Genomic DNA, 24916 nt, shown 5'->3' with positions numbered 1-24916 from the left:
AGAAGCCTCGCTCCACTGTCTGTTTCCTTGAATGACTTGCTGCTATCAGTTGTGTGTTTTGCCTTTAAGTGATATTTTAGACTGGAACTACTACGGTGAGAAGACGATTCAACTTGGCAGTGTTTACAGATGACTTTGGTTCTGTCGATTCTGCCGTCTGGAAGAACTTTAAAATGAAAATGGCCGAGTAAAAGTTCCGTACCCTTCTCCATGTTTGGTGGATCCGCCGATTACTTTCTTTTCCTGTTCCACAGCAGACAGCAACAGACTTTTACAAAATAAAAGCCTGTGAGCAACAGACTTTTACAATAATAAAAGCCTGTGAGCAACAGACTTTTACAATAATAAAATAAATAATAAAACCTGCGTTGATGTGCGATAAAATATTTATCAGCGTTAAATAATTGACGAGTTAACTTGCCCAGCCCAGTTGTTTTTATTGTTTTGTTGGAGTTTGTATCTTTGTGTGTGTTCTGAGAAGGGCTCTGTTACTGAAATAACGAGTTAACTTGCCCAGCCCTAGTTGTTTTTATTGTTTTGTTGGAGTTTGTATCTTTGTGTGTGTTCTGAGAAGGGCTCTGTTACTGAAATAAGCATTTGAGTGTTTCTCATTTTGGTTCATTCCCAGGACGAAAAGAAAAGCCAGTTACCTTGGCAGAAGACAATCATCTTTCATCGATGTTTTGGACTAAACTGCTCAAAAAAGTTCCTTATCTCCATAGATAGATGCTAAAATCTACAGCTTGACAGCAGGCGTGTCTTGCAGTTCATTTTTTTTCAAAAAAAGTGTTCAGATTCATCAAGCTAATTGCAGCTATCATATTTTTTCTGTTGCATTTTCCTTCTGTAACATTGACTGAACCAGCGTCCCACTTCCTGCCCTCTGTCTAGCATTGGCGTACAGTCGTAATCACATGACTGAAGACAAGTTACTGTCCTAATCAGATTTAAAGCTGGGGAAAAAAGCTGGGAAATATCTACTAAATACTTTTTTCCAAAAATCACTTCAACTATTCAGTAGTTTACATCTTTTAAAGTTGAACGACAAATAGCAGTGAAAATGATGAAACATGGCTCAGTTTTCATTATATCAAGACTGTATTAATCAAATTTGCAGCAGATAAATCAAATCACAGTGTTTAATGATCGTCTTTTAGTTCAGTTAGTTTTTCTTTGTCTACTCTTTGATGAGGTTGCTCAGTTCCTGGAATAGTTAATAGGAAAGTTGGTGCATTGAGTCCCTGCCCTTCCACCTGCTAAAGTGGGCAGAACGTTGAACCCCACGATGCCCCAGATATGCTCACTGATGCACGAGTGTGTGCATGGCAGAGGAGAAGAAGTGCTCCGTGTCTGACTAGATAAATGAACAACACATTGTAAAGCGCTTTCTAGAAACTAGCCTGCTGAGATTCAGTTAAACAGCAAGCAACTCGTGGATTTGCACATTAATAATAAAAACTAGCATCTATACTTTAGTCTATGTCTATGTTTATGTCTAGTTTTTTGCTGCAAACTTGTCCAGTATGATAACATAACACAGACAGAAGAGTAAATCCTGTTTTGGCTTCATTATCTATTCTGAAAATTTTAGTACTATATTTCTTTTAGAATGATTTAGAAGAATATCTTTCAAATATAACGTTCACTCTGCAAGTAGAGACAGTAAGTCTTTGCGGTAAAAACTGTAATTCTCAATTCAAGTTAGTGCTCGTATTTATTTGAGCTTTAATAAAACATTCAGGACACATTTTGGCTGTTTGAAATAAAGTTTTTGGAGGCCAGCAGTTACTGCCCTCCTACACCGCCAACTTCTGTTTCCCTCAGTATCCTCAGTCCTGCAGTGAAATGAACTGCCATGCTTAATTCTCCAACTGATCCCTCTCCTTCTGTCTCCGCAGCGGAAAGGAAACGAGAAATGAGCGAGGATGAGAGGAGGGTGGGCGGAGAGACGTAGACGGTGAAAGGGAAAGCAGGAGAGAGCGACGGAGCCCCCCCGAGAAGGCCGAGTTAGCTGTGACAAAGAGTGATGCCCACCTCTCTGCCTTCTATATTCGCCATCCATTTCTTTCCCCATCACTCTTCCAATCCTGTTCTTCTTCTCCTGCTTGTTACAGTGCAAGCGTGAGCCGACGTACCGGCAGCCCCAACTCGACACCCCCCCTTAAAGATGATGATTCATTGACCTCCTTATCGCGTCTGGCGACTTGATGGGCACAGTAAAAAGAAATTAAATCTTAATTACATTTTATTCCTTGACAAATATGTGTCTGCAGAGATGCCATATGCTCACTGGGTTTGGGAGAAAACACAGAAAGGGAAACAGAGTTTTGGAAATTACAACACAGCACAAAGTGCATTTTTCTGTCAGCCTTGTGTGTTTTCTTTTCTATTCAGGAGGGATAACCTCGCATTCCTATAGCTTTTTCACAGCACTATTACATTATGGATTTTGCCTCCTCCAAGACAAAGTATAATAATGCACTTTATAGTAGGACTGTTTTTCATCACTGGCAGGGCGAAAGGAGTGTATGCGTGTCCTCGTGCAGTCATGAATGTGTGCTCGCAGGTCTGGATGAGCACCTGTGTGTGTGCTTGTGTGTGTGTGCCACCTTTTTTAATAATGTGCTGTCAATCTGGGCTCTGGGAATGGCTATTTCACTAACCCTCCCGAAGTCTCATAACGCGGATCCTCTGGGAGGCAGAATAAGTCATCAGTGGCCGGCGGCCGGGAGTCCTCGAGCACCACCAAGACAGGCAGAAATCACAGCGGATGCAATAAGGAGACAGGGTGGGATAAGAGTTGGGCTTTCAAGAGAATGCCAGCACACTCAAACTTAAAGCCCTGCTGCTCATCACTCTGTATTAGCTGGTGCACGGAGGGAACACTGGCCGCTACTGACCCTGCATTTAGGTGATATTGTAAGAGGATGGCAATAAGAATGTGGCAAAGGTGTAGGTTGTCCACTAATTAGGTGTGGAGTGTTGGTATCTGAGCCCCTAATAGCCCCCGAAGTGTCATCTGTTAGTGATATAAAAAGCTCTGTGTGTTAAAAAAAAAGGGCGATACGAACATGTGTGGGGAAGCTTGGAGAGGTCAATACGACTCGAAAGACCCTGTATAAATGCAGTTATTTCACCACTTTCAGCTCCTCACCTCATTTTCACTAAACTACTGCATGTGCAGTGTACCGTCTGACACTGTGTCCTTGCTTTGTTTGCACCACAAGAAGAGCAGATGTTACTTCTCTCTCGGGTACAGAATAGAGAACAGACAGCAAGAGTTTTTGGGAAGAAAAAAAAGGAGAATAAAAGGTTACCATAAGGTAAATTCCAATTTTGTCACGCTGGTAGAAGGCCTTGCTTTCCCTGTGTCTTAAAAGTGCAGGTTTTTTACTTTAAAACCCGATAATAAAAATAATGAGCCCAGAGCCAGAACATTTTTGTGTGTCTAAACTAAAATTTTCTTAGCTTATGCAAGCTCAAAAAGAAGGATTCAGCAAGCTCTCTTACACCTGCAATATTCTCTCATTTCTATGTGCAAAGAATAAATTCTGTTGACAGCGCTCATACGTCATCGCCCGGCAGCGAAAGCACAACACGATCCTTTCATTTTATTCTGCACTTGTGATAAACCCAAACCCAAGATTTTATCTCAAGCTTTGTGTCTTATTTCAAATGAGGTTTCTGCCATCTTCTGCCATCAGATTATCATCATTAAGAATGTACCTAAACTAGGGAGCGGCCTATCACCTCTGACCCCCCCTAAATAATTTATTTTGTAAGTTAAACAGCTAAACGACTGAAGTTAAAGTCTGACTGAAGCAGAAATTCTGAGCAGCAATTAGTGGTAGTTGGTTTATTATCACTAAAGTGTCATATAAGGATGTCTCACACGGATATAAAGTAAGTTAGCGTTTCAGCTTGTATATGTGTGTATGGGGTGTATGGGGACTTTTTTTTATTGGGCGCCAGGATTCTGACCAATCTGTTATGATATATGTGTTGTATCTTATTCTGCTGCACATCTTACTTTTGGCTATGTGGTCGGCTTATTATGGCACACGTTCTGATCCATCTACCTAAAAATGTCCTCAAAAGTCTGCTTTCTTTCAGACAAAACAGAATCAAAACTTCAGGAAAAGTGTCCTTAAACGTGACTGGACCTATTAAAACAACCAAGTGCACCTTTTTGCTTCCTCCTTTGCTTAATATGATGAGAAATTCCATATTTGTAGCTGATCGAGTACTTTTTTCGTTGACTGGGCTTGGCACTTTTTGGTAATAGCTTCACACCTTTTGTTTGCTGTTACAGGCAATTACATGTACATGTTTGACAGAATGTTTCCTTTTTCTGCCCTGATTTCTGCTGTATTTGCACGCCTTTTGCTACAGTGATATTATTTACTGTTGCTGAGGATTGAATAAGTTGTACATAGTCCCCTTCTTGGGTTATTCAAAGCAGGCTGAGACAGGCCTGTGTTGGCTTGAGGATAGCCAGAGGTTGTAGTCGCCCATTAGTGTAAAAGTAGTTTTGTTCAGTTTTTGAGTATTTATTGTGAACAGCAATGTTTTTTTGTGCTGTGGAACAGTGTGTCTGTTACACGTTCTGCCTTGAGATTGGGTTGTTTCAGGAATAAAAATCAAACGGAACTGAGGCAACTAGAAGAGCAGCCAAAGAAACTCTAAATAAATTCTGCTGTGCTGTGGCAACAGCTGCTTCTGTGGGAACACAAAAGTGAGTGCTCCAGTATCGCAGTGCTCTAATTTCAAGTGGGAGTTGCCAACAAAAAAAAAAAAAAAGATTAAAAAATTCCTCATCAACTCTTTTAATACGAAAAAATATGGCTCGTTTTAAAACATCCCTTTAGTTTGGCTCAATCTTTCCTTAAACATAATTGGGTAAATTGAGGATGCATTTTCTGTTTGTGTCTTGTGCAGAGGTGTGAAAGAACTGCATGACACACCCACTTCTTAGTGACAATGTATTGTTCGATATCTAAACCATTTGATATTAACATGTGCAAGTCAGCGCACGGTTAACATTTTAGAGCGGCATCACCAGTGTTAGCAGCAGAAAACACGATAGAATCTCTCAGGACTCACTGTGGGATATTGCCACTTTAATCATGCACATTTCCATTTTTGTTTCTCACACAAGAATCATTTAGGACTTAAGTGTTTATTGGTTACAAAATTTAAGAAACGAAAAACAAAAACGTGAAGAAACACATTGGTCTCATTTAGGAAGACATCTCTTATTCGATTTAGGCTTTTTGGCTTCATCTTTGAACCCTTATAATTATTTTTTTTATTCTCTTTCATTTAAACGTTACAGTATTTTTGTGAATAGCGTTGCTATTGAACACTTATTTTGACTATTTTACAAAGCTTTGAAGTATTATTTAACATTATTTTGTAGAACAGACTGATGAGACCAGGGAAAACACACCCTCACATCGCATATACCAAACAATAGCACTCCATAAATGCACAAATCATGTGCGATTCCCACAGCCAGTCTTCTGCCTTCCAGGAGGTGCACATACCACCTACATACAACAAAGCTTTGTGCAGCATATCTTCCTTTGAATGAATATTAATTCTTAACTTTCATTAACTGTGTCAGTGTCTTTGAGACTGTGGCCAGCACCAAGGCTCTCTGCTCTCTCTCTATTTTTCTGTGTGTGCATGCGCCCCAGAAGCCTCTCTGCCTTTTACAGCCATTGGCAGGGCGAACACCGATGCAAATTAGGAACAACTAGCACATCCCTTCAATTTATAAGGAAATGGGGTTCATTATCTGCGGTTAAAGAACATCTCATGACTCTTAAGTGACTTTTCTTTTCAACTTTTACGGCTAAACTGAAGGAAAAATTAGAAGGATAAGTTGAATGAGGCCCAGTGTACCATTATTGCTTCTATATCAGAAGTTTCACCAAGTTACTGCTTATTTTATGTAGTCTGCGAGTCATTTTCCACATTCAATACAGGGAAGCAGAGAGAACTAAACAAGGCTGTGAGCATGGGAGGACATTTCATTTCACCAACTTTCTTTTATGGGTGTTTGGTAAAGTATAAGAAGATGGCAACAGAGACTGAATAGAGACAGAGGGCCGCTGCTGCAGTGACACTTTTGTGAACACAGGATCAGGAATAATGACTGGCAGATATGTCTCACCCCGAAAGACAGACAGTTCAGAATGTTTATTAAGTTGTTAATGTAACAATTTCAAAGTTGCAATGCAAGCAATATGTGCTTTGACAGTTTTTAATTCAGCATTTTATCTTGAAAGAGTCACCGAAGGTTACTTTGCCTTTAAGTGTTGCTGCTCAATATAAAGAGCCTAAACTCTCCAAGATGACATGCAGGAGATCGTTAATCCCAAACCAACTCTCATCACTCGTCTGTAAGATCTACACAAATGCCTGCACGGCCATGTCGATCCTCCTTTTAATTAGTCCACATGTTGGTGGTGTGTGCACATGTGTGTTCCTGAGTGCCTTTGTACTCACAGATATTGGCTGTGCCCTTGGGGATGGGCAGGTAGGAACCAGCACTCCATGCTCGTCCTTGGTAGTTCCTCTTACAGCGGCCGCAGTCGGGCCCGGTGGTGTTGTGTTCGCACTCGCAGCTCAGCTTCTCTTTGTCAAACACGCAGCTGTTGGCATGAAGATTGCACTTGCACCTGTCAAAGAGGGAGAGGGGTAGGGGGATTGATCAGGACGAGGATGAAAGAGGACGACCACATCAACGCGGGTGAATCTTCCATTGCTGAATGAAACACAGACAGCTTATATATTTTGTTGGACAACATGGCTGAAAGGCAGGGTGTCCTTGATGAGAGTTGGCACTGAAATATTTCGAGAGGTGCTGGTTCAAAGGAGACAGTCGACTGCACAAACAAATCTAACATCATTATTTCCTCTATCCCTTTCTCCCGGGGAGCCAACTCAGTTTTAATTGTCCCACAGGAGGATGCGCGATTGTGGTACGGTCACAGCCAACAGGCGAGGGGGGATTGGGAGGGAGAAAAAAAAAGACCAAGAAGTGTAAGAGGCAGGCTGAGAAAAACAAGGCAAGTTAAATTGTGGAACAAGCACTCGGAGAATGAAGGCATCGAAAGGCTTGTAGCCCTGCAAGACGATGAATAGCTTGGAGTTAGCCAGAGGGCAGCACGGAGCAACTGCACGACTACCTTCTCTGTGACAAATTAATATGAGATGAGATCTCAGAGGCATATTTTCAGTTTGGAAAGAGGGTCTCCCTTAAGGTGCACTAAATCCTCCCTCACATTCTGCTCACCCAAGCCTCCATTTAACAATAAACTCAGCAGATTCATTTTCTGCCGTGGCTAGAGGAGTTTAAGGGGGTATGTATCAGTTAAATTAATTTATGAGCCTCATGCTGCAAGAAGTACTCAGAGAAAAATAGGGAATTTGTAGGTTGCGGGGAGACAACAGCCACTTGATTGATTATTGAGCATTTTCCACATAAAAATAGTGAATACGTGTTTTAAAATACTCTCATGCTTTTTACAAAATAAGAAGTTGGTGAATCATATTTAGAAGCACTCACTGGCATGTAACAGTGAATTATTTTTGCCGATTTGCCCCCATTCACTAACATCATCCAATGGTCATGATCAGGCCAAATGCTTTTGCAGTTTCCGTGGATAGCCAACATGAGGAAGGAGTTTATAAAGTAAAGCTCTGTCTTATGAGAAAAGATGTCCGAAAGATAGTAGAGTTACAATCGATGGTTGTAAATAGTGACATGACAAAATGTCTGTAAGCCGTTGTTTTTCTGTAGGGCCACCTCTACATGACATGGCAGAAATTACAACCCTGGCATCTATTTTCTGTCGCTCATCTGGAACCAGATCCCAAACCACATCCTCCAGCTCTTACAGGGGGCACACCGAGGTGTTCCAAAGCCAGCCGAAAGATATCCCTCCAGCGCATCCTGGCTCTTCCCTGAGGTCTCTTCCCATTGGGAAAAATTCCAAACACCTCCCCTGGGAGACGTCTGGAAGGTACCCTGACCAGATACCTTAATAGTGCAGGGGAACAGCGACTCTACTCTGAGCCTTTCCTAGATGACTGAGCATATTTCAACAAATCGCAAATCATGCGTAGTAAATGATGTAAAATCTAACTCTGTATGTTTCTAACCCTAACCACGTACTGTATTATGTCACATTCAAACCATGTATATTCATCACAACGCTAACCGTATGCCTTTAAATCCTTTATCTGGAAATTCTGGAGGGAGACGGAAGTTCGAAAATGTGGAATCGTGAGCGCAATTTAGTGGATTAGCACCTTCCGCCTTCCTACTAATCAGCGTTTGTGGCCACACAAACAGATGTTGAGAGTGGAAGTGATGCTGCTCTTAGCAAAACGTGGAGCCTGACCGTCGTCACATCAGCGTGCAACTTCTCTGCTGTCGTCTTGCTCTGCGATGGTGCATCGTGATGAAAGCTGGGTTTCTCTAAAGACCTGCATAAAGAAAATGTAGCAACTGTAGAATTTTGGAGGCTGAATTGTGGACCAACACAGCAGTTACGGGTTCTGTCATGGGACTGGAATTTAAAAAAGAGGAGCATTAAAATAAGTTGACAGGACCTCATCATTCAGGCATTCACGCAGCCAATCGCGTAGTGGTTGTGTGAAAAAAGGCAGAGGTGAATGGAAAAAACGTGAAAATATCTCTTGCCTAAATGTTTATGCTCGTTGAACAATGATCTAAGAGGGGTTTAATTGGACTACAGTAAAATTGTTAGCAACTCAAGGAAAAAGTAACGTTTATTTCGGTGAAACAGTCACATAAATTGAATCTACTAGTTTGCGTCCTATTGCTTATTTTACTGACAAGTTCAGTTGCCATCAGATTAATGGAAAGCAGTGCTTGTGTGAAAAGGGCTTTAGATGTACTACGGTGCATGTTTTAATCAGCATTATGATGAACTCATACTCCGTGTCTCATTCTTCGGTTACACTGTACTGTATTACCAATTTGTAAAGAGTAATTAGACTTCGGTGTTTCTTCCTTCCAACCTAAAAGAAACCAAAAACCTGGATCTCATCTCCCTCTTTGAGTTTTATTTGGAACTTTAGTCTCGTGTAACGTGGGCTATCCTTAACCGGATCTGATGGTGCAGCTGAGAGGATTCAAATCTGATGAAATGCAATACAGGCTAAAGCTCACCAATAACACTGGAATGATACAAATATATTGGGTTTGAGCCCGTGTGTTACGCTTCTAATGTTACTGTCACTCCTTGTGAAGCTGAAAAAAATCTTTCCCCAATCCATAACAATAATATCACAGTTATGCTAAAGAAAACAGATGAATGCAGACGGTGCTATTTATTTCAACTGTGCACATTTGTGTCGTTGCACTGACACTGACACTGAATGATTTATGCCTGGCCACATCCGAGACAAACAGAGCTTATATTTCTCAGGATATTTGGTCGATTCCCCGCTAAAATGATGGTATTTCTCATGCAGCTTTCTGTAGTCTTATCAACTGTAGGTACAGGGACTCACATGTTTATAAAAAAAAAGAATAAAGAGAAGCAGAAACTCTTTAATTTCACAGCCACCCTTTTGGACTACTTTGAGGAGCTTGGCCGTGACATTATTTAGTTACACTGGATTTAATCCTTGGCAGCTATCAGAGTAATATTCATTCGACACTGAGCGGGACCAATTGAAAAAAAAAAAAAAAGGTTGCTCAGGTCGAGAAAGCGCCCACATGTGGATGAAGCCAAGGCAAGATCGGAATCAGTTCCTACACGGCCCTCTCGGTGTGCCTCGTCCCCTCTCTGTTGCAAGAGTCAGGTTTTTACGCTGTGTATAGATGTGTGTGTGCGCGGTGAAATATGAAACAACTTCACACGTACCCTTTGTGGTTTAACCTTCAGCTCCTTTTCGACATCGGCAACATTTTAATCAGCGTCCAGAAATGATAGTGCCGGCGGCATAATGATGGAGACCGCCGGGGAGGCCCGCAGGGTCTCATACCCGCCAGCACTGTTGTGCTTCCAATCAGTGTCGGCAGCTGAATCTGGATGCCTGGGGAGGACCCCTCACTGCTGCACCCGCAACAAAATGTTCACAGACGGAGCCGAGTAGGCTAATATTTAACAGCATTTTAATGGCAAATTTCCTCCAGGGTTTCCAGTAGTCTGTCTTCATCTTCTCTTGGAATGGGTTCGTCTGCTCCTGACTCTCTTACAGTCTTTGCATCACACTCCTCATATCTTTCCTCTCCATCCACCTATTAGTTTGTCTTTTTAATCTCTGCTCCAGCATCTCCCATTAATGAATATCCATGCTGCTGAGGCGTCTTTATTTGTGTGCGGCGCTCTCAAAGTGATATTGCTCAAGGCGTTACTGAGTGTACCAGCCACCGGTGACTTAAAGGTTCCGATATGTATTCATAAAACGACCCACTAAGCTGTGAGCTCAAACTGCTAGACTGGCGGAAAAATAATAGGAGAATGAACACTTTTCCTGAAGTTTTGATTCTGTTTTGTCTCAAAGCAAGCAGACAACCTATTTATTTATCTTACAAGTGCTTAAAATTCTCCTTGAAATGTGTGGGACAGGCTATATTTGTGGGTGCAACTGTGTCATTTCTCTTTGTGCTGGTGGAGCAGAGCAGCCAGCTGAGATATAACTTACCTGGGGCAATTTATCTATGACCTCTGCAGTAATGGGATTCTGATTGACACTTGGGTGCAGACGACAGTTTCTCCTTCTGATTGGTTATGTCAGCAACAACAAACTAAAACAAGGCAATACAAAGCACAAACACAGATGCTGTGGACTGTGTGAAAAAAAAACGTTCAAAACATCCTGCCGCTTCCAACTTTTCCTGTGGGAGATCATCGTACATATAACTGTACATAACTGAAATCACTGCATAGGGGTTGACTTTAAGGGACTTGAACAGGGCTTTTGTCAGATGACACAGCGATTATAAGATCAGGATCTTATTAGAGAAGAGCGACCGTCTTGAAATGCTATAAAAGATAGCGATTTGACACGTGGCCCTCTTAGTCTTTAGCTGACTGACAAAGAAACTGAAAATGGGAATATAAGAGCAGTTTTACTTGCAATTCAGCTGTATTGATTTATACTTATGCTTTAATGTTTCTACAAAAAGATGCACAATATCCCTCGTTGTAATTATTAGTTGTTACCAGCCTCTTCTTCTGTGCACTGGATGGGAACTGTAAGGTCCATTTGAGTGTGGTTGAGCAGGAACCATTTTCAGACACAGATGTATTCAGTTCAGTGCTTCCTCTTTAGTCTGCACAGCAGAAACAGGATTTTTGAGTAAAATGAAAGCCCGAATTATCCATCCATCCATCCATTTTCTATACCCACTGAATCTGTCGGTCGGGTCGCGGGGGGGCTGGAAGCCCGAATTATCTCATAAACAAAATAATCGAGTCCTTTCGCATGAGTCAGTAGCTTCAAGTCTTGATGGGAATCACACATCATCCATTGTTGGCAGCAACACTCAACCTCAAGCAGGTTGGATGGAAAGTGTCAAGAGTTCAACCGACTGGCTGGGCACAGTTTTTTTTAACCGCCACTCCCATTATTTGTGGATGGTATACGTTAACTTTAATTAAAATCTTCTCTTTGGCCTGAGATCGTGAGCATATTGGCAGAAAAAAAATTGTTTTAAATTGCTCTATATATTTCTGAATCCATCTTTCCCACTAATCTGACTGGTCATTCCCACGGAATAATTCTGCCACCACTGTGTTTAAATGTAGGGATGGCACAGTATTATATAGAGGGGATGCTCATTGCCTGGTTACCTGTGCATACAATGTTGGTAATTGTGACTATATGGGTCAATTTGTTTCTTTGATTCAGAGGATTGTGTTTCTCAAGATTTTGAGGTAGTTCAGTTGGCTTTTAGTAAAGAATAGCTTCTGTCTGACTACTCAAACTAAAATGCTTGATGAGCGTAGTGCTGCCCCAGTGGTTGACCTTCGATATATTTCTTCAGGACCACAATCATGACCACTGGGTTCTTGATTGGCTTCATCTTCAATTTCTGTCTATGAAGCCAGATCACAGAGGTTTGTTCGTGGTTCCAAACAATTTCCAAACAACAATGTGGGCTAATCATGCTTTAAGGTGCTTATAGAGCCGCACATTTTTTTTGTATCTTTCCCCAGAGTTGTGCCTTGACGCAATCTTGTCTTGCAGGTCTAGAGACAATCCAGTGTCTGTCCTTGTCCCATTTTCACTTTGACATTCCCCATCAACTACAGAAAGATACATATAGATGCATGCAGGAAGGCCAAAGAGGACTCCAGTGAAGTTGTAAAAGCTGGATGAACCAGAGTTCATACATTTTTAGCAAATTTACTAAACAAAAGGTTTTGTTTGTAAATTGAAAAAAAAAAAAAATCTATCTTAAGTCTAGCATAACAACACATGGAAAACCTAAAAGGATCTGAAAACTTTTCTCTGCCATGGTGCATAATTCCACCCAGTCAAGTTAATTTCTTTCCATCGCCCCATTTTGCTCAGAGCAGCATGAAAGCCGAAAGTAAGCCTCTAATTAATTGTAATTATCCTCAATCCAAGACTACAACATCCCCGATGAGCATAGCTGCTGATCCCAACAAATTGAGCAGACTAAACTCAACATGGTCCTTAAGTGGGTTAACTAAGTGAAGCTATTAAATTTCAATATAACGCCCAGGTGTTTGCCTACGCAAGCCAACTGGGTCAAACGCTCGGTTAATAAGCACTTTTTTTTTAGCATGTGTTTGCATTCAGTGTCTGTAAATCACACCAGGGGTCAGGAGAGGCCAGCTGAGTGGGTGTGGAAAGTGGTGAGGTGCAGCCGGCTCGGATGAAAATAAAATTGAAAAAATGGAGACGCATGGAAAAGGTCTACAGTTACATTCATGAGTGACTTGTCAGCCACTTGTCTGTGGTCAACTGCATGCACTGAAGGAAATTTACTATAAGTTATATCGGTCCCCCTGATCAGTTAAAAAACACACACACACACACCTATAGAAATATACTCTCTTCAGTCTGCATATTCCAAATTGAACAATAGGTTGCAAATGCTGTCTGAGGTGGTTTAAAATCTGCTAATTGCCCTCTCTGCCTCTTTCCACCTGGCTTGCAGTGCATTGTGGGAAGTTGAAGGAGTGAGATCTCAGCGGCAACTCTCCAGGGATGGACCTCAGCCCCCAACCTTCCACTAATTAAATTCGTTTTCCCTCCTTCTCATCTGACTTGAAAGTAGGTAACAACAACAAAAAAAAAAGAGGAGGGTCTGGGAAAAAAAAGGCAGGTTTTCTCTATCACTTCTGCCCTAAATTGAAACTTTGTTTTGATCGTTTAATATGAGAATGCACATTTAAAAAGAGCCAATGAAAGAACAGACATGATACTTTTGTTTAAAAAGAAATGCAGCCACCACTTTGGAGCAGCATTGCTACAACACAGCTTTTAAACAATTCAATTTAATATCCTCAGAACCATCCAACATCGCACGCATACTGACTTATAAGTATTGCCATAAAGCTTTTAGTTTCAAAGATGTGGTACACTGAACAATATATACAGTTATTATCCTACAGTCAACATTAAACAGACATTCATGACACAAAAGTTTTTGTTGGAAGTCATTTGAGGGTATGTACACACGTAGCCGGGTATTTTTAAAACCGAATATTTCCCCCCGTCTGTTTATAAAATAATTTGTATCCACATTACCTCGTTTTCCCGGTCTGATGCAAAACCAGTGTCGACGATTTTCGGCGAAGAACATGCCTACGTGGAGTTGTTATGAGGGGGTAAATCACCGACCGCAATGTTGCCCGTCGCCTGTGCTCTTAGAGCAGTAGTTGGGCGTGTAAAATCAAGGCAGTAAACAGCGCCTGCACAATATAGACCCTCCAGAAAAACGCGGGCATAAATCCTTGATTACGCGGGCTAAAATCCTTGATCTTGCGGGCTAAAATCCTGGATTTTGCGATTGAATATGCGGGTTTTTTAATGATTTTATACCGTGAAATTGCGAGAAGTTGCGGAACTTATTATGCAAAAAGTTGTGAATTATGCAAAGTTGCAAAATATGCTGCTACTGAATGAAAAAGAGTAATTTTAAAGACCTCCTATGATAAACAAGCATACTGGAACCAAGTTACTTCACAGAAGGTTTTTTTTTTATTCTAACAAAAGCAGTTTCACAATACATACACACGCGCGCGCACACACACACATACACACACACACTTCTCGGTCTCATTCTGTTTAATTTATTCTTTATTTGGCCAATTTCAAGCTTGTACGCTACTCACCTCGTTTCTGGTAGCCCTCGCAAGGGTTTTGGAGGTTGATGCCTCGGTGAACGTCAGCTGTCTGGCTTTGGCTTTCCTTTCCGCAGCTGCAGAAAGCATTTTCAAATGTTTCGCGCTGGTAAAGTGGCACGTCACCGACGATTTTCTTTTATGCTCCAACACACAGTTGCACGGGGTGCAGAATAGTTTCCCCCCGCTTTCGTGCAAGACATCGGGGTACTGGTTTGCCCGGTCTTTGGCAGTAATGTGCGTCGGTAGGTGAGATCGATTAGCTTTTTTCATTTTGTCTCTCGTTAATTTTTGACATTTTTTTCTCTTCCCAACTTTATGCAGAAAAGTGCGGAGATTGTGAAATCAAGCGAGTCCTGCATATTTTGCGTTGAAAATGTGATTATTGCGGTGAATATGCGGCTTTTTTGAAAAATATTGACCCCCGCATAATCAGCGGTATTTTGCTGATTTTTTTTTAATGAAATCAGCGATCGCAAAATCGCGTTTTTCTGGAGGGCCTAACAATAATAACCACCACAGTTCTCAAGGCATCCATGCTTCTTCAGTAAACAAAGGTCGCACGTTTGACGTCAGAGCAGATTTGTTGTTGTTTTGGCGCATATTGTGCTGTTCGAAAACGCAAAACTCCGGTTATCTCTGTCTACACGCAAATGCATGAACGGAGTTTTCAAAAATCTTCACTTTGCCCGGAGTTTTTAAAAATATTCGTTTATGATGCTTTTTCATGTGGATGACAGGTCCAAACGTAGAAAAATATATTCGTTTTAGCAGATACCCGGCTACGTGTAGATGGGGCCTGAGGCAAGAAAGGTGGCGCTAGCAAACAATAGCTTCCATTACAATTTGCAAAGCTGCAACATATGTGGAAAAAAACTGACTTCAAGCAAGGGAGAGTCTACAGACACTACCTGGCTGCACTTCTCTTAAAAAATAAATAAATAAACAAAATCTTGAACAACTAAAACGCCATGACATCCGTTTTTGTGTATTTAAAACTCTATTGTGTGATCGACAAGGCCATAGCCATATGCTTGTCGATCTTGTATGCTCAATCATTCGAAGAAGCTCACTTCTGACACCAAAACTGTTGTGGAACTTAAAACAACACTGATTGGTAAATGCTTGGCCCTGAGGAAACTAAAGAATTTGGGCAAGGGCAAAGTTTCAAGCAGCTGTGAAAACAAATAATATGATGCATGCATTCATTATCAGCATTAAAAACTATGTACTTAGTACTTGTACTTAGCCATGCACTGGCTGTCCATGAGTCTGTATGTCAACAACAGACCTAACAACCGGTAGACCAATCTGTTTTTTAGGTTGGCAATTTTTTTATATTTCAAACAAGTAAGTTTGGCTATAGGGCAAACTTAAAGGGCAAATTATTGAAAAAAATGAATGTCAAGGCAGACACAGAACAAAACAATACCAGTTGGGACCAAAATCATGATAAGCAAGATACAGAGTTACCATCTAAGGAGTGTAAAAAGAAAACGCTCATATTGACCTTCCCTGCCTCACAGAGTACACATCAATTCAAGGAATAAACTAACACAAATTGCTAATTTTCCTCGACAGTTCTACCTCTTAAAGTTCAGTTCTTTTCTAGTTCCATGCATAGGGGTAACTGTGCCGCCTGTCTGCATCAATCTGTCCCAGCCATCCATCTATTGAACCCTCAGCATTACTAATGTATGCAGTTGGACATGCTATCCAAGCAGGAGTCAATCAAGAGGTCTTTACTGCCTGTGACATGCCAAGCCAGCTCAATAGAATCGACAGACTGGGCCTCACTGATACTGCTCTCAGCTAAAGACTACTGGCTGCAGACCCGGCGACAGAAAATGCACTGCGGAGGCGTGAGAGAGCTCCATCACTGGGAGCTCAGAGCCATATGGACTTGAAGGCAAGGCCATGTGGAGAGGTGACATTAACTGATCTTGTCATTTCATAAGCGACTTCACTGCTTGGAGCCCTTCACGAAAGTATAGTGACTCCCCAAAGATGCTGCGGCATTGATTAGTTTGGGTCTGTAACTAGTCTGCAGGCTGCAAGAGGTTAGACTCGATTTGACTTCAGCGTGCGACAGAGAGAGTGTGTTTATATCAGGATATGTGTGCAAGGAGTGAGCATGCCTAATGTTCTACCATCAAGCATCTGCCACATTTACAGCCGCACATTTCCTCTTTATTCATCTGACATTTGGTACATGGTCTCAGGGATGACTGACTGCAGAATCAACTGGCAGGAAAAGTAGAAAATAATAAAACCCACTTTTTAATTGTCTTCTGTTATCTTGACACCATCTACTAATGCCACTAGCCATTAAAGCTTGGCAACCTACCTCTGTGCTACTTAATCCCAAAGTCTGCTGCAGACATTATGCATGCTTATACTCACCAGGGGCCATGATCTGAAACCAGGATAGGATCCAAAGAGCAGGTGTAATTACAGAAAATGTTGGCAGTTTCCCAGGTGGCTGAAGGGTTAACTTTTAGCACGCTTAAAATCTTTTTTCCCCACTTAAACTCAAGGCAAAGTTCATTAGAACTCAGGTGGTTACTATGTTCACTGTTTTGTTGTTATGGCCCTGTCACACTGTTGTGTATGGCACTAGCGTATGAAAATTATCACTCATACGCTGGTATACGCTGACATACGCCAGGGGAACGTTAGGCATAGGTTGTATACGTTTCAAGCACGCTGGCATACGTTGGCATACGCTGAGGCAGAAATAAATTTTTGAACATGCTCAAAACTTTTGTGCGTATGGTTAATACGCTGAGCATACGCTAGGCATACGCTGAATACGCTAGAGGTACGATATAGGTACGTTACTGATAGGTCGAGAACGCTGGACATAAATTGCCATATGTTGGCATGAAGGTGTACCGTACAGCTAGCGTATTTATAGCCTCCGCCCGTCTGCCGCCTCCATCTCCTCCAGACGGGCGGAGATGGAGGCGGCAGACGGGCGACGATTCACGGGAGCGGTCAGGAGGAGGAGTTGGGGATCTTGATCGCTCAGAAGCATGTAACTCATCAGCCGGAGGTGCATCAGGCATTTCAGCAGGTTTGGGTGAGAATGATTCTTGTGTTTTTTTGCCTTTTCCTCGGCCCAGGGCCCGGGCAAACGACGATTGCTTCTTGGGAGGCATGATCGAGATGAATGTCTCGAGAGATGTTGATAGCGCGTCGTCTACTGCAATAATGGAGCAATGTGGAAAGGCTGCTGAGTTAATGGCGTTGCCCCTGGCAACCAACAGCGTCTTCTACCAACATGGCCGACCGGCCGACCGGAGTCACGTGACTCCTCATTCTCAATAGGCGCGTTGAAACGTACGCTGGGCATGCGCAGTTCATATGCTACTCATACGCTAGTCATTCTTTATTTTCAAGGACTTTTCGTGCGTATGATTAATTTTCATACGCAACTCATACGCTTCTCTCATACGCAACAGTGTGACAGGGCCTTTAACAAGATCCCTGGGTAGACTCACTGTTTTCACTGACTAAAGTGAAGGGCTGCTTGGCCTCCTGGTGATTAATGACTTACATGAGATGTGAAGAATTGCTTGGAGGAGGAAGTACAGGTGTGAGGTGGCAGGAGAGACAGTGACATTTAGACAGAAAAACTGGGCTTGTGTATGTTTACATTTGACCAAATTTTATTTGAATTGCAGTTTGACTGACCAGTGATCTTAATTATTAATCCAGCCTCTTCATTTTTAATCTCCACCCAACTTTAAGTTAAAACCATGCAGCATACACCACCTCTCAGAAGCCAGAAATTAAATCTCAAAACTCTTTTGTTCAATGTTTTATACCCCGACTAGGAAATCAAACCTATAATTCGTATTATTTTCTATTTTTCGCTGCCAGCAATTGGAGAAATTTATTTTAGATTGTCCCAAAATGCACCACCAATAGCAACAGCTGCATTGTTAAAATGAACAAGGGCCAGCTGAAATTATTGCTCCTGACAAGGCTGTTCCAAAAAGATGGACCAGTACCAAATGTTAACAACAAAGGTGCAGAAGAGGGAGGTGAAGGTATTTAGAAATAAAATAGCCTGATGAGTATTTTATTTCTATTAGCTCGATGTGTGCTCGTGTGAGCTTTCAGGCTATACACTTTATGCTCTCTTAAAGGAATAATTTGCTTTAAGAGTTATTCAAATTAAATTTGTGAAATGGAAAGGGGTCAAGTGGCTCATTGCACCACTTCAAGTTTTCAGTTGCACGAAAATAGCTGTAAATTCGTGATTGAAAAGTGAGCTTTAGTACTGTATTTCTGTGTATTTTGACCAAAGCACTTAATATGTATGTCAGTGTTTATATTTGCGTATGATATATGTGTGTGTGTGTATCAGAAAATTCCAAACCCAAAGAAAAAAAATCCAAAATAAATATAAATGAAAAGAAACTTTACATTCGTGTAAAGTGTAAAATACTAAAGCAGCCTAACTAAAATCAATACATCATCATCGAGAGAGAGTGGAAGAGAAAGAGATGTGTCTGTAAAATAGCTCTCAAACACAAATTTATGCTGCCCTCACATAGATGTTGTTGAGAGCTTTGAATGTTCTAACAACCGAACTTTGCCCAGACCCTCTAGTATCCATCACATAACATCACAGTCGCCATAAATGTCAGCCATGACCCCACACCATCACTGAGTCATGCTGCTCCAGAAAGTTACATTACCTTGATATAGGAGCAAAGGTCTGTGCAGCTCCTTTTCTTTGCTAGATTGCATTCTTCTCCTTCTTTGTCAGTGGTAGCTCTATTAAAGGATCCTGTTCTGCTTTGAAGGCTAAGGCAACATTAGATGGCCATACATAATGAACGTCTGCATTTATTGGCCTCCTTAAAAGATAACCTGCCCGGAATCGCTTTTCATGACTCAATGAACCCATTATCAGGGAGTTTTTAATCCATCGCTCAGTGTCGTCCTCAGATCAGAATCAAATATCTTGCTTGGGTACATTTAGGGTCTTACCACATGAGCGCTGTCACTTTGTGCGGTTTTGTTTGTGCACACAAGGTGAATTAGAGAAAACAGAAACACTGCGATGACGCTGTCAACACTTCTCCCTCTGTTAGAAATGCTATATCTGCTTCAGCTTGTGTGAGGGAAATACAGCCATATGGTGTTTTCTTCACTTCTCTCTTCTCATGTTGCCCATACTGATATGGCTAGCTCAGTGGGATGCCTGACTGACAAGCGGAGGGCCAACTCTTTTTGGTATTTCAGATTACGTACCTCTGTTTGAAGAATTCATCATTCATCTGAAACACTCTGGTTAAAGTGATCGCCATGGTTACCCCTTTTCGTGTTAGCTGCTGTCATGAGATCATAGTCAAGCTTGTCACCTTTGATTGGCTTCTACATACTGGTTCCATTGTGCTGCTTCATGGCACAAATGAGGCTGTCTCTGACAAGCAATAAAAAATTGTTCTAAGTTTTATCTTAGTCTCTAATGTTTTGTTGCTGCTGTATCATGTCCACTTAAAAAAAAAAGTGCAATATCTAACTCAAAGGTATCATAGAAATTGTATGGCTGAGTTTACCAAATGAGGATGTGGTACATAGACAACCTAAATGCATCAAACATGTACCAGCAAATATCTTTTCTTGATTTGTTGCTGGCTTTAGATATATACTTTTAAATATTTAACTGCCATGCTAATATGGCCAAGTTCTTAGCAAACCGCTTATACATCTAGATCATTTCCGTTGCGACCAATCTGGCACTGAATATTAGCACTGAACATGCAGTGCATCATGAGCTACTGAGACTCTACTGAGTCAGCCAATATGGGTGTATTTCTAGGAGACAGAGGGCTAAAATAGGAGGAGGACGAATTTAATTCAGTAAAAATAAAACCAAAGTTTGCAGAGTTGCTGGCAGATGGTGGAAGGGATAACAGTAACAGTAAAATGAACATCATCCATCATGAAGGAAAAAGGATCAAGAAACAATGGATTCATAGAAGCTCCACATCACCCTTGTATGCACATTATTAAGCAGCACAATCTTGTCACAATTGAATCTGAATAACTTTTCAAAATGTGCAACCCAATTGCATGCTTACAATACATAATCATTCTTAGCACACTGTGAAACCATGTTTAAACATGCTAGGATGGGGCTGATTTATGTTTCTCCATTCACTATGCAAGTGTTGCCAACATCTCCCCCACCTTAAAACCTGAGACTGAAGCGTCAATATGACGGTGAGGGGCTGCAAGTGAATGGGAGGTCAATCTGCGGATTAGTCATGAAACCCTGACAGGAGGGCCCATTATGAGGGCAGCTGCAGCCGTGGAAGATGGGGAGAAGACATGTAAAAAAAAAAAAAAGCCACTCCGGTAATGAAATGGGTCGCCACATGAATGTTGAATGTGCTCTGTCGACAGTGAGGAAGAGCAGAAATGCCTCCGATACGCCTACTTTCTGTGCCTGAGACCACTGTTCGAGGAAATTGGCCACCCTCGCTTGAAGATAAAAAGGCTTTATGAAAATTCAGATGGGAAAATGGATCATTGCACCCATGATGTCATGATTTTAATGTAACACCAGTAAACACTTAGTTATTAATCACATTAGTAAATATGTATATATATATACACATATACATATATGCGCACACACACACACACACATATATATATATATATGCGTGTATCAGAAAAAGTATGAAAAACGCATCACACACATCTCGTCTTACACATGGTATGTGCCTCTAGATTCCATACACAGTGGAGTACACCAGTGGAGCACAAATTGTCTTGTCATGCGGGCCACATCAGAGGTGCAGCGTTCCAGTCTGAGAAATATTAAATTTGTTGTCTCTGCTGACTACTAATAATGTTAAACAACAAAACCTGCAAAAGCAGCAATGCAGCACTCGAGAAAACAAGCAATTCTGTATCCAGTTAAAGTGTAAACTTCATTTTCCAAAGTGAAAAATGAGTGTTGCTTCATTCCTTAGAATGAAAAAAAAAAAAAAAAGAAGGATCTGTTGAGGTGAGGCGCCTGCAGTCCTCTGCTCTGCAGATAAAATCTTTCATGTCACTTGTCGCTTTGCTCCTCATATCTCTGGGCTCCTTCGATTCTGGCCTGTGATAAATAGGGAGGGATTTGCTTGTACACCTTGTGGGTTTAACGTCAGTGGCATGGAGGCTCATCACTTGATTTTATTTGTACTGGACGCTTTAAATATATTTAATTTGATCTATCTCATTAAACTGTGCCATACTATTTACAAAATGCTACCAGGATTAGTTTATATGTATGAAACAACAACGGCTTTTTCTTAGAGGACTTCAAGATTAATTTAATTGTCTTTAAATTAGACATACATTGCTTGGCCAAAAAAAAATAAAAATAAAGAAAGTACTGGAAGTACCTGGATTTAAATAAACAAATAAGTAAGAATGAGAACCTCCCACTCGTAAAGTACTGTAGTGATTAATATGTTTCAGGTGGCAACAAGGGATTTAATCCTAACTGATGTAGGGAGTTGCTTCTCATTCCTTTAACAATAATGCTGGAAGGCACATGTTGTAGTCATGGAAAAGATGTTCCACTCTTTCAGAGGGGTCAAATTATGGTTCCGCATCAAGCAGACCAAACTACAAGAGAGACTGCTGAAACAACTTAATCTGAGTTAATAACTAACCTGAGCAGGAAGTGGTGAACCATCTACGGGAAAGAACTGTGAACTGTTCAAAAGACCATCTTCAAAGAACATTTAATAAAATCAGCAGTGGAACTCACTGCATTGTTTAATAGTGAAATAAAAGCATTTTTAAAGTGTCTTGAGATGAGTTTTGTTGTGAATTGGCACCCATATAAGATAGACTGAAGGGAAGTGATCTGAACACAAGAATGGCCTCATATTAGTTTTGGTTAACTCCAGAAGGGATATGATGGTGGACTTCGTCACAACATTGTACAATAGTAAGTAATTCTTATTACTTAATATGATGAAGGTTTCATTTCACAGATTTTCTATCAAAATAAACAGAAGAGCAAAAAATAAAAAATAACAACACAACTGCTAAAAAAAACAACACCACCTTTTAGTGATTAAAAAAGACAAATCAGTGGGTTGAAAATTAACTGAGTAATGGTTTTGTTTTTAGAGGTAAGTTACAGTCATAGTGGAGCCAATTGGGAGCTTCATAAACATTTTAAGTGGGTCGCCCCAACGGTTGGACCGGTTTCCCAGTCAGAAAAAAAAGACACCTTTGACTGTCATCACTATCCATTAGTCTGCTCTGTGTTTACACAACTTTGGTTTCCAACCCAGCACTACACCATTTTACTTAATAGTACAAAAAAAAGACACTTTTGTGAAAACAAATAAAGTTACAGGAAGGTATCAGAAAACAGATTGTTGCTATAATGTCTTATTTTTTTTTGCTTGGCTCTGTCAGTAAAGTGGCCAAATCTGAAAGGATTGAAACCGTGGTCGATACTAATAATAAAAAGAAGAAAATGTGTTCATATGCTCCAGACATTTACTTTCGGGTTTTGTATCAGGGCTAACGGGGAAATCTACACATGTTCATCCATGTTTAGTTATCTATCAGGCCCTGACTCACAGACGAAGCCACAGTTAGCCACCTCATTTATTATTTGCCTTCTTGTGAGTGTTTGTTCATCACATTTATCATAGTTTTTATAAAAGTATGCAGTCTTATTCCTGTTAGGTCCAGGTGCTTGACATTTTTGTTGGCCTCTGGCATTGTCTTTGTGGCCTCTTTAGCGTGACAACAAATTCACATGTATGGTTGTGCACATGCAGGGGGAGGCTGAGGAACTGCAGGGGGAGGCAAAGAGCAAAAAGTTTCCAAATTCTCTCCTGTTATCAAATCCTTTTGTAGTATTTAAACAGATAATAACCCAATCAATCAGCGAGAGAGATATGAAATGTTGTTTAGGTAAGCATCACATTGCCTCTCCAGTACTGTTGTATTCCATAAAGGAAAGTGTATCTCACAACCAACTGACCTGGGAAATAGCCTTTTATCATCTTAGCAATCTCCTTCAAAAATCAGCAACAGGATCTCAACAGCGAAGGTTGCCAGTTTCACCTCGCTGTATTTCCTCACACAAAGTACACTCGCAGAGATTTCTAAAGACAGCCTTCTGCCTCAGCTGCAACATTGTCATTCAGACAGGGCGAAACACAAAGTAAACCCTCTGCTGTTTGGGTTATGAATATTAGGAAAATGAAATAGCAGGGGATTCATGAAAGGGAACGTACAATACGTTTAAGCTGGATTGTCTTTGAAAAGGGGCAATTCAGCAAACAGAGACTAAGCAGTCAGAATCCATCCTGCTTTCATCCTGTCATTTGTATGTGAGAGTGGTAGGCAGAGGGGGGGTAAAGAAAGAAGAGGCTTTACAAAGCACTGAGAGGAACTTCAGTCAAGCACTTAGCTCTCATACTTACTCTGTAAAGACAAACAAGTAGCATAAAATGGGCCATTTTCTTTATTGAAACAACACATACCTTGTACCACTTCACAAATAAGGCCTTAGAGTCATGAAGATAACTTTCAGTCCACATTTTTCTGTCTGTATGTTACTGTTATTATTCTATTTTTTATGATAATCGCAGCATCTAAATGCCTGAAGACTCCGTAATACAATCCCTCACTGATTAGGCACCCAAAGTTTGTATGAGTTTGAGCTCACTGGATCTTTACATGCGCAAGGCTGTAAATGAGTTGGAGCCCAATGGGCACTCGTGACAAAGCCAGTTTTGTCTAGTTCTACTCAATTGTGTAGCTTCCAATGTACCATATGGCAAAAAAAAAAAACATCTTCGGTCCTCTGTTTACACTCATATGCTACACCGAACACTGGGTACTGCTCTCAATGTGTTAACATCGCATGAGAACTTATCATGGCAGTCCACGTTTAGTCTAAACCACCAAATGACTGACATTGCCTTTGACAAGCAATGCCAATAGCATTGCTCTAAATATGTCTATTCTCCTTAAAATGAGCTAATTAAGCTTTTGAAGCAATCTTTGAGAGACAGGAGAGACTTCCCCACACAAAACATTCCTGTCCAGGAATTTGGCCTATTTCAGTCCATGCCACAAAGGACGCAGATGTGGTGACACGAGTCTGATGTTGACAGCAGATGCCGAGGATCACTCCGCAAAGGCAGCTGTGCCCTCTAAATGTTCTGCACAATTCCCGACTGCTGCAATCACAATGCACCTCATATTCAGTGAGTACCTCTGCACTATGTGTTTTCTTTCACGATTCGCACGTGCACCGCTTGGGGAGCTTTTTGCAGCTGGGACGATCCGATTAATTGGATAGGGGCGCCACCTTCTATAATAATGCCACTCACACAGTGACACACACCCATACATTTGCCTCTAGATAAGTACATGTTTGAGTATGAATGCTAAAGGCTCAGCATGTGTAAGTTATTGGAAAATAGAAATTGGAGAAGTCAAAAACTCCAAGAAGACAATGAGGGGACATTGTGTTTACATTGAGGCTTGTA

General features: G+C 41.1%; 1 protein-coding gene across 4 annotated transcripts in view; it reads right to left on the bottom strand.

Annotated features, from left to right (window-relative positions):
- The window catches only part of ntng1a (netrin g1a), a 133234-nt gene that overhangs the window by 31487 nt on the left and 76831 nt on the right, over positions 1-24916 (bottom strand). For all 4 annotated transcript variants that reach the window (XM_075452439.1, XM_075452440.1, XM_075452438.1 and 1 more), the window contains exon 4: positions 6514-6686. In XM_075452439.1, the coding sequence (XP_075308554.1) occupies positions 6514-6686 (173 nt within the window). The remainder of the gene's footprint in view (positions 1-6513; positions 6687-24916) is intronic.

Source organism: Odontesthes bonariensis, chromosome 20, assembly GCF_027942865.1.
Source record: "Odontesthes bonariensis isolate fOdoBon6 chromosome 20, fOdoBon6.hap1, whole genome shotgun sequence".
Classification (NCBI taxonomy): Eukaryota; Metazoa; Chordata; class Actinopteri; order Atheriniformes; family Atherinopsidae; genus Odontesthes; species Odontesthes bonariensis.
Note: the sequence above shows the minus strand (reverse complement) of the source record. Positions and strands in the feature narration are given on the sequence as shown.